Genomic DNA, 10,759 nt, shown 5'->3' on the forward strand with positions numbered 1-10,759 from the left:
TCCATTAATTAGTGGATCCATTATCCACTTTACTATTACCTTGGTCACTATCCTTCACATTATCTATCAGTGCTCCACATTTTAACCATACCATTTTGACTACCACGCTATTAATAGATATCAAAACATCACATGTAAACGGTGGCAATTTTCTTCTCATTTTTGCTTGTGATTGTCTAAAAGAAATGGATATCCTTTGCTTAGAGAGTTGCGATTTTAAAATCGTAGATTTTGCATTTTAATTTTTTACTTGCATTAGTTGAATAAATAATATTACAGGCAACGGCTTATAACTTATGAAATTAACTAGAGAAATTAAATTTTCCTATTAATCGATACTTTATTGGTTTAGAGTAGGCTAAGAAGGATATTCACTAAACTCTGAACTGTAGAAAACCAAAATCTGAATAGCAACACTTAGGCTCCAACAGCTAGTCTGGGGGAAATTCCCCAGCTCAGGAAAAATGACAGCATGGCTATTTTGGCATGTTTTGCCATTTGGATTGTACTTCTCTAAAATTCTGAGTTTAGTGAATATTCTATTGGTGGGTTGTGGGTTTGTACTATAAATAAATAAAAAAAATCAAATATTTTCTTTCTAAATATTGCCATATAAATGTTGTTTGAATATTTTAACAGGAGATTTGTTACTGCAGAAACTAAATATGTTTCTAGTACAAACATGTTAATTGCCCTTAAACCTTACTGGGTTAATATGGAGTAATATGTGTGTATATAAAAAAAAATGCTCTAACAGTTTATGTAATATATGTACATACTGAGGGTGTAGCAGACCATTCGTGGAATGTAAATAGTCTTTTGTATCTCCCAGAACAGCTGACTTCCAGTAACCCATACTGTGTTTAGGGGGAGGGCTCCTGGAAGGAATTCAGGATGTGAGTGTTGGGCAATGCGATGGGGGGGGAGGGATTAAAGAAAGGGAGGGGGGTTATGTGCTGATCTTTGCAGTTTAACAAAGAGGAGGAGTTTGGAAGCAAGCTAGAATATAAATCCTGAAAACCTGTTTTTTTTCAGAGAATAACAGGACGTGAGCCTTGTGTCTAGGTAGGTGAGAATGTTGTTTGTACACATTGTTGTGAATTGTGGGTGTGTAGTAATATGCTGGGGGGGACTTGATGTTTGTGCTGGTGGGTTAGAGAGGCGTTAACTGTGTGTGATCCCCATTCCCCAGCTGGCAAACAACTTGCTTAATGTAACAACTTGCTTAATGTAGAATGTACTGAAGGAGGCTCTTGTGTTAGAGGGGAATGGCTGCAATGGGTTTAATGCTGTAAATATTCGCATTCAGAGACAGAGCATTTCAGGGCTATTTAATAAAGAATTCAAAGTGAATGTCCAGATTAAGGCCAGGGTTTCTGGATGGAAAGCTCAACCTCTAGAATGTAAACTCATTGAGCAGGGCCCTCTGTGCGTCCAGTTGTCTGGTTACAATTACATGTATGTTAGTCCACCCATTGTACAGTGCTATGGAATCTGATGGCGCTATATAAATAATAAAATAATATAGAGAATTTTTTTTTTTTTCTCTGCACAGTATTTTGACCTTAAATTTGAAATTCACTTTGAATTCTCACGTTGACAAATGACCAGAGTTAATTCAATGTACAGTAGGTTTATACTCCGAAACTGATTGTTGGGATGAAAATAATCCATTATAAATAGTTATTAACTAAATGGATAACTGTGAAATTGAAAAAGGAAGTTCACATTTTAGGCTGAAAGTACAGAACAGTTGGAAAAATAGATAAAAATGTTTAATTTATAATGCAACTTTTTACTTATTGAGGAATGTTTGCAAGACTGCATAATGCATTGGAGGTAAGTGCAGAAACACACTCCACTGTGCAAACTTGTTCTGGGTGACTTTGTACCCCTATGATTCCTCATCTGCAGTAGAAGTGCATTGTATTCAGGTATGCCTTCAGTAGTCCCAAAGTAGACTTCACATGGCACTGCAGGGGTTAAAGAAAGGTATGCTGTGTAAACTAAAAAAAAAAAGGCAATTTTTTAAACGTGTGTGTGTGTGTGTGTGTGTGTATATGCAGCTTTTAGTGATAATTATGAAACGAATGGACCACTCTTTATTTGTTTCTGTTCTTGTAGAATGAATAGATATCACTGTAAGGGCTTTTTGTGTGACCAAAATGGGCCACCTGTTTGCATGTAAAATATTATATTTTATATATTTTTATTAATTCATTTTCAAAGTAACTTTAAGGAACTATAACCACTACAGATTGCTTAAGAATGATTTGATATAAACTGTTCCACGAAGCCTCTGAACCAGATTGGTAATGCAGAGTTTACAGAACCACTTTATCACTGTCCTTTTTGGCTACCGTATGGGTTCAGAAACAGGCAAGAGAGGGGGGATTGAGAACCTAAACAAATACTGCATACCTTTATTAATATTTTATAGTCCTCTTAGTTCAGTAGTTCTCCTATTTACTGCTGAATATGTTGATATTTTAAGTTATTTACTAAGGTAAGCCTTACAATTTCAGGCTAAAATTATCACATTGACATATCTGACTTAGAGACTTGTAGAACAAAATAGCCAACTTTGATCAATATATAAAAAACAATAATCTCTTTAGAATTGCCATCTATTCGCAAGTAAGTGAATAACCCAGTATATAAAACTTCATATAAAATTTTCTGTGTTGCTGGGAATTTTGGGGGGGATTTCCAGGCTGCAATTTGAGAGAGGGTGGAGCAGCAACTGTCTACTTCAAAGGATACAGAACAGCTCAGTTCACATGACAGCAGCAGGATATTCTATCATACATGCTACACAACACTAATCACTATACTAAATATTTATTCACTTGTGTAAAATAAATCTTTCTGAGATTCTAAATGCTTAGTTTCTTCCAGAAAAGGCAGAATTCACATGCACCATAGGGTTTCCCTATTCCTTCTGTTTAAAGGTTTGTTTGGTTTTTGGGCGGGTTGAATAAAAACCTAGGTTCCCACCACCTTATTATAATTTTTTTTTACATTTTAAAAAAACAAAAAAAAAAACGTTTTTCTCTTCTAGAGCTGAGGCTCCCTTGGTGCTGCCTCTCGAACTCTTATGACATCACAGAAGAGGCATAGCCTACTCTAGCATAATTCAATCCAATGCCAATCAGGAGCATTAAATGGATAAACCATGCACCCAGACCACTTCTGCTCATTGGAGTGGTCTGGGTGCCAACTCCCACTACCCTTAACCCTGCCAGTGTAATTATTGCAGTTTTCATAAACTGCAATATTTACATTGCAGGGTTAAGTCCTGCGTCGCTAAAATCCCCATAGGAAAGCATTGAATAATGCTTTCCTATGGGGAGGTCTAGTGCGCAGCCATTGCTGCGCATGGGCCTCCCCTGACGGCGGGGGAGGAGAGTAGGCGGAGCCTGACCAGCGCCGAGGGACATCTGCGCTGGACTCCGGTAAGTCACTGAAAGGGTTTTAACCCCTTCAGCAACTTGGGGTGGGAGGGAGAGGGGCACTACCGGATCCTGCAGTGCCAGGAAAACTAATATATTTTCCTGGCACTGGAGAATCCCTTTAATGACCTGATGCTCCTATGTGGTGAGCACCTTGCTCTCATACAAGCATTACATAGGAAAACTAATAACTGTGTGTGTGTGTGTATGCATACATGCACATTCATCTGCATTAAGGAGAGTGGGTGTAAAGATTCAGAAAAGTTCTTTTAAAATCTTTAACACCACTTCCCTTATATGTAGGTAATTCAAGGTTATGGGTGCCTTAATTTCTTGCTGTCTGCTAGCAAAAATGCCACTTTATTCATTTTCTCCGCACACTCCTATTTATTTATTTTTAAAGGTGAAATTTTGTCTTGTAGATTTGTGGGTTAATTTTACATATTTGAGTAGCTGTGATTTTCTATTTTTATTCTAGTGTGCAGATTAACCATTGTTTGAGTATCCTGATGCAATTCTAACACTAACCTGATTTTTTTTTTCCCTCCTCCTCCTGTCCATAATTCAGATGTTACAATGGCAAACAATTCTATCAATGTGGAAACCGAGCAGACTACAACCTGCTTGCACTTGACCTTCTATCATCCACAAAATCATAGGCAAAATATATTTGGCGCTATTCCGCTACGAACACCACAAGAAATAAAGGCAGAGGCAACTGTAGCATTTGGTCGAGATGTAAATACTTGCAAATATGTATTTCTGTGCAACAGAGCCTCCCGGATTCAGTTCGTCATACAGTTCTTCAAACCATTGCATCATGGCGGCACTGCCTTTGAAATTAAAAATGTGAGCAAGAAAGCAAAGTTGTACGTTGACCACTTGGAGCTGAATTACTTGAACAAGGTTGATCTTCCTGCCAAATGCATAATACAGTTTGGGGACTTTCAGATGTTGTTAGAGAAAGAAGAAGGTGAATCAGAAGATGTGTTTGAGATATCTTGTGATGTGTCTCGGACCCCCCTTGTTCAGGAAACTCAACATTTAATGGTCTCTATACCTGAAAATAGCATATTAAATGGGTCAGCTCCTCCAACTTTTCTTAAATGTTCAATTGCAGAAGAAACTGATGAAAATCAATTTGTGACTCATCCAAACGAGGACATTGGGACTTGATGTCTGTTATAGGCATATACAGAGTGTTTTGGTTTTTCCTTTAATGTATATTTATTTTGTTAACACCAATCCTATGACTTGTGCTTTTTAAGTATCAGTGTTGGACTTAAGGGATATCCAATACCATCTCCTAGCTGGTAAAGAGAATAGAACTCTAATTTGGGATCTATAAACAGTAGAAAGAGACCAGACTAGTCTGGCTGAAATGGAAATTTAGAAGCAGATGGTCAGAAGAATTCTTCTGTTGAAGGGAATCACACAGCCTAAATGTTGATTGGGGAACAAGTTATTATCGGTTAAAATTACTCATTATCATGAGTTAAAAATATATACCGGTAACTGGATTTTTACATGAGTAGTGGAAAATTGCCTCTATCCTTTTTTACTGGGGTATGTGTTACTTAATGGAAGGCAGGCGCTACACAGGTGTGGGTGACTGTTCAGTGTGTAATAACCTATTTTACCAGTTATAAAACCAATTCATGTAATTATTTATAGTCAAGTGTTGCTAACTTTTATGTTTGGTGTTATAACCATTTTCAGTCACTAACAGACCTCAACATTCATTAATGCCTAGCATTTTAGGATATGTTTTGTTTATTAAAAACTAATATTTGTGTCCATTTTTGGTTTAAAACAACAACACGCAGCTACCCTGAAATGCCACCTTACTGATGTTACATGATGTACCAGTATTGCTTTTATTTATTTTTAAATTGTATCACACTTACATTGTGTGTGTGTGTGTGTGTGTATATATATATATATATATATATATATAACAAGTTAACCCAGAAGCACAGTTAAGAACAACAGAAGCTGAGATGAGATGAGATGAGAGTGGGAGATCCCCAACTTCCAGACTCACTCACTTCTCTCAGATAATTCTAAATCGTTGTACTATGCTGTAAAGTATATTCATGCATATTTCATTTATATTGTACTGACTAGCTGGATGGCTGTCATGAATAAAGAATTAGAAAAAATAAAACAGAAGTTAAAGAATTACTCTAAGCCTGATTGAAAAAAAAAAATATTTTTAACATTAGAAATATCCTATGGGGCATAATTATTAGACAGACCCTCCCTGTAAAAATAATGAAAACGTCCCAAAAATGTATTTTTTAAAAGAAAAAAAAAAATAGTTTGCTTTAACCTAACTCAAGGCACTGCTCTTCCACAACCCATCATGATGTCACCGTGCATAGCCACGGTTCAAAAAAATGCTTCCCATACAGAAGTCTGTAATTGGACTGACTCGCCGGCTGAGAGAAGGATTTCTCTTCCTTGAAAGAAGGGATGCAGGAGTTGGATGACTGTAAGCTATAAATAATTATTTAGCCGGGGGACCCCTGCGCTTACGCTAGAGGTATAAAATGCCCCACATTAACAATTAGCGGTAGGCTAGAGTGTACCAAGAACTGAGAAATCATGCAAATTAATCAAAATTAAACATAGTGAGGGCATAAAAAAAAAGCAAAGCAAAAGAAACCCAGCAACATCTAGAGTCACAGCTCAGCCAACCCCCTCCAGAGACACAGGATAATCCTGGTACGGTCCGGCTGCCCATATGCTCCTGGATATCGGATATCTGTGCTGGTAGGCCGCGTACCCAGGTGCTGGTTATACCAGCTTAGAGAAGTTCCCGCTGTATGCATTTCTTCTGGGACACTGCCCTAGCTGGATGGTATGGGTCATGGCCCTATGGCGTTTGGGTCACTGCAGCTGCTATTACAGGGTGCACCCACCACTGCCACCTATCACAGGCCCCTTCTGCCGTTGGAGTCGTCGCTTCTTGCCGGAACCCAGACGATGGGTTCAGTGGGCAATGGTAACTCCTCTCCTGTCTGACCGGCAGCCACAGGCGTTGATCCTGGCCAGAAGTCTGTGAAGTCGTCAGCTGTTGTGCAGGTAGGCCCAGCCTGGTCTGTGTTGCTGTTAATGTGACACGAGGCATCTGCCATTTTAGTGAGAGAGTTCCCTGTAGCAGAACTATAACTCTGAGTTGCAATAGGGTCCCCAAGGAGAGGACCGGGATGACCCCCACTGGCGCAAAGGGGGGGGGGAGAACGAGATCAGAACCACATAGCGACAAAGATTCGGCTTGCAGACACTGGGCAGGATATTGGGGCGGCTGCCACACCACTCACCACCTGGTTAGGCCTCAGCTACCACGTCATCAAAGCCCCCTCTCCAGCGACCAAAATTCACAGGGAGCATGTAGCTTCGAAATCAGCACCCTTGTGCACGCAGGGCTGCTGCTTCTGGTATGTATTTAGGTTGGTTAATCATGGATTTTCTACTTAGTTGCCAAGAATCTGCAGGAGCCATTAGTCTATGCGACAATTCAGAATGGCGGTCCAGTCCCGCCCCCTACAGGTTATCTTATATGGCATATATTGTGCCATAACTTGCCACCAATTTCTATCAATGTTTGTGGTAAGGAGAAAAAAATTAGCATTTTATACATACATGTTGCATTTTTGCTGGGTATATTGTACACTTGATATGTGCTACTGTCATAAAAGCCCCCAAAGTATGCTCAGTTACATCTTCTGCGTAAGACAATATTCCCAATGTATGATCTAGACACTATTTTGTGAAGTTTCAGTGCTGTAAAAGAGACGTGACGATTTCAGGTTTTTAAGTGTGCATTTTCGTAGATGGTATTGATGGATGGGGGGGGGGGGCTGATTGGTGTGTATTATGCCATCTCTTAAGTACTGGAGAGCGTGTGCTCCCTAAGGAGCAAGCATGCTCCGATGTAGTGAGATCCTCAGGATTATGAGAAAGATATAAGCATTACCATTAGTAATCTGTTATCAGAACCATAGGACAAAATAAAGCATGATATAACGAAAAAAACAAGTAAAACCAGCTGTGATGTGTTATTCTATAGCAGTGGCCCATTTGTTTCATGGGCTGGCTCCTAGATTTAAAACAAATTTGACAAGCCCTGTCCTATTAAGCTATATGCACAATATACTTTTATCATGGGAGTGATAATAGTTTATAGTCCCATTGGAAGGGGCTCCTCGCTTAAATTGCCCTATTCCGTGAAATAATCCTGATCACATGTTAACCCATGCTAATCCCGAACACCTTGGGCACCAATCGGAGTATACTTGTGACCCGCGACAGCGGAGTTTCGGTCCTGTGTATCTGTGGTCTAGTGTGGGCCATGCTCGGAGTGGCCGCCGACCTTCTCAGTGGAGTCCTGCCGGATGAGTCGCACCCGGGACCTATTCCCCGCCCCCCGGATCGGTGAGGGTCATCATGGTCCCCTCTGTGCTGACTTCCAACGTCAGAGCACATGATTTGCCGCTCCTGCCTCACCTTCTACTAAAGGTAGACTTCATTGAGGACCTTGTAAGAGGAGAAAAAGGACTTGGAATTCGCAAGCTTCTGAGTCCGTGGCTCAATGATGCCTGCCTCTCTTCTGACCTGGGGCTTTGGGGCTGTCAAGCCTTACTACCGCACAGTTGCAACCGGCAGTGATCTCTTGGCTCACCTCTTCAACCTCCCGAGTGAGGAAATAGGCTGAACTTGGACTCCATATTGCATATAGCACTCTGTACCCACATTTTATATCAGAAACACATTGCAAACTTTAAACGCAATATCTGTTGCTATAAGGTTCACTGATTTGCTCTTTTGGCTCTTCTTTTGTATCTCTACCTTCTTTTATATATGAGTTGTGATTAACAGGGTGTTGGCATGGCACAGTGGAGTAACCATAAGCAGTTATGTTGTCTTTAGGCATTAGACACAAGCAGGAAGCCTCTTAGATAGTGCACCTAGTGCAGGGCCTGATTAACATAGGGGCTTATGGAGCTGCAGCTCCAGGCCCAAGCCCATGGAATAGGCCCATTGATTTAAAAAAAAAAAGGATTTTTTCACAGTACTCTTAGGGTTGCCAGGTATTTCTCAAGTATTTCTTAGGGTTGCCGGTATTTCTCAGAAGTATTTCTCAGGTATTTGAGGCTGCCTAGCCGGTGCCGGTATTGCAGTAATACTGGCAATACAAATGTCAGTCTCAGTATAAACAGAGATTATTCTGCAATACCAGCACAGGCCAGTAGGGGTCACTGTGTGTGTGGAGAGATAAGAACACAGAGAGCCCAGACAGCAGCTCCGAGCCTGCAGACACAGCCAACAACTCAGGTAAGTGAGGGATGGGAGGGAAAGGCTGCAGGGAGACCTGGGGACACAGACACTAGGGGGCCCTGGGAGACACTAGGGGACACTGTGAGACATGGGGACACTGAGACACTAGGGGGAACTGGGAGACCTGGGGACACAGACACTAGGGGAAACTGTGAGACATGGGGACGGTGAGAGACTTGGGGACACTGAGACAGTGTCCCCATGTCTCCCAGCTAGTGTCCCTAGTATCTCAGTGTCTCCATGTCTCCAAGTGTCCCTCAGGTGTCTCTCAGTGTCTGTAGTATGCCAGTGTCCCTAGTGTCTCAGTGTTTCCTAGTCTCCCAAAGTCCACTAGTCTCCCAGTGTCTCAGTGTCCCAATGTCTCCCAGTGTCCCCATGCCTCCCAGTGTCTGTGTCCCCTATTATAAAATAAAAAAATATCAGGCACTCACTGTGATAGATTTAAGCAGGTTTATTGGACACCGCAATGTTTCGACTTGTACCCAGGTCTTTATCAAGTCTCCAGTGTCCCCTATGTATCACAGTGTCTCATGTCTCCCAGTGTCCCTAATGTCTCCCAGTGTCCGTAGTGTCTCAGTGTCCTTAGTGTCTCAGTGTCCCTTAGTCTTGGAGAGTCCCTTAGTCTCGCAGTGTCCCCTAGTATAAAAGAAAAAAATCTCTGGCACTCACTGTGATAGATTTCATCAGGTTTATTGGACACCGCAACATTTTAACCTGTACCCAGGTATTTTTCCAAGTCTCCAGTGTCCCCTATATATCAGTGCCCCCTATGTATCACAGTGTCTCAGTGCCCCATGTCTCCCAGTGTCCCCTCATGTCTCAAAGTCACGCAGTGTCCCCATGTCTCCCAGTGTCCCCAAGTGTCTCAGTGCCCCCAGGTCTCCCAGTGTTCCCTAGTATCTCAGGTCCCCATGTCTCTCAATGTCCCCTAGTGACATGGGGACACTGGGAGAAATTAGGACACATACACTAAGGGACTGGGAGACATTGGGACACAGACATGCCCCTTTTTGGGTATGTTTGCCCCTTTCTGCAGTTCTGGTTATGTGATTTGCGTCAGTGGCCCACCCCTTTACCCCGTCCATAGACTTCCTGCTTTACTGGACACTGCGGTTAGGGGGTATGCATTTACTTGAAGGATGAAAGCGTGAGATTAGCTTGACTGTCATGGTGGAGAGATGCATCATGAGCAAGCTCCTCCACTATCCTGATAAGAAATCCTTCTTGTGCCTTCACTTGGCCCGTCAGAGTTAGCTGTGAGAAGAATTTTCTCCTCAGACTTACCTGGCACACTGTGCTGAAGTTCACACCTTCTTGGGAGCTTCTTCACCCAACCGTGACAGATGTGCAGGTAGACATGTGCAATTCGTTCAGAATGTAAATTCGGACTAATTTCGGCAATTCAGACATTCAGGTAGGGTTAGGTGTAGGGAATTGCCGAAGTCCCGAATTGACAAATTCCCGAGTTGCCGAAGCCCCAAATTTCGGAAGTGCCAAACCGAAGTGCTGAAGTCCCAAATTGCTGAAGTAATGAATTGCCAAAGTCTCGAATTGGCGAAGTCCAGAATTTCGTAAGTCCCGAATTGCCGAAGTCCGAATTTCGTAAGTGCCAAACCGAACCAAATTTATTGCCCATGCACATCTCTAGTCCCTAGTGAGCATTAAGTGGGAGAGGTGGCCAATCTTCAGGCCCCTTTACCCCTTTGTTTGTTTCCAGTGGGGGTGATCCCAGTCCACACCTGAGAGGCTACCAGTACTCCACAAGCTGGCAGGGAGAAACCATCAGAGCTGTAGATAATTGCTTCAGCTCACCTAAGATAATCAAGACCGCATGTCTAATTACCTTTCATGCTGCACAACTTGATTTTGAGGCTAATCTGAACAAACAGCTGAAGCGCAGGGCCAGTGTGCCCTGGCGATGACAAGTTTTCCAAGAAGCCAGCATCTGGCAGTCTTAGAGACTC

General features: G+C 41.9%; 2 protein-coding genes across 2 annotated transcripts in view; one reads left to right on the forward strand and one right to left on the reverse strand.

The window, feature by feature from the left end:
* The window catches only part of ALPK1 (alpha kinase 1), a 113,298-nt gene extending 112,431 nt beyond the window's left edge, over positions 1–867 (reverse strand). Inside the window, exon 1 of the mRNA XM_063458341.1 lies at positions 780–867. The gene's annotated coding sequence lies outside the window, so the exon portion shown is untranslated. The remainder of the gene's footprint in view (positions 1–779) is intronic.
* An 83-nt stretch (positions 868–950) lies between these two features.
* Positions 951–5,398, forward strand: TIFA (TRAF interacting protein with forkhead associated domain). Its single transcript, XM_063460049.1, has 2 exons — positions 951–1,065; positions 4,021–5,398. Exon 2 carries the CDS (start codon positions 4,029–4,031, stop codon positions 4,626–4,628), a length of 600 nt encoding a protein of 199 aa, XP_063316119.1. The 5' UTR covers positions 951–1,065; positions 4,021–4,028; the 3' UTR covers positions 4,629–5,398.
* The last annotated feature ends 5,361 nt before the right edge of the window (positions 5,399–10,759 follow it).

This window comes from Pelobates fuscus, chromosome 6 (assembly GCF_036172605.1).
Source record: "Pelobates fuscus isolate aPelFus1 chromosome 6, aPelFus1.pri, whole genome shotgun sequence".
Lineage (NCBI taxonomy): Eukaryota > Metazoa > Chordata > Amphibia > Anura > Pelobatidae > Pelobates > Pelobates fuscus.

Excerpts from the sequence above, each read along its gene's own strand:
- TIFA (XM_063460049.1), top strand. The coding sequence starts at position 4,029 with ATGGCAAACAATTCTATCAATGTGGAAACCGAGCAGACTACAACCTGC.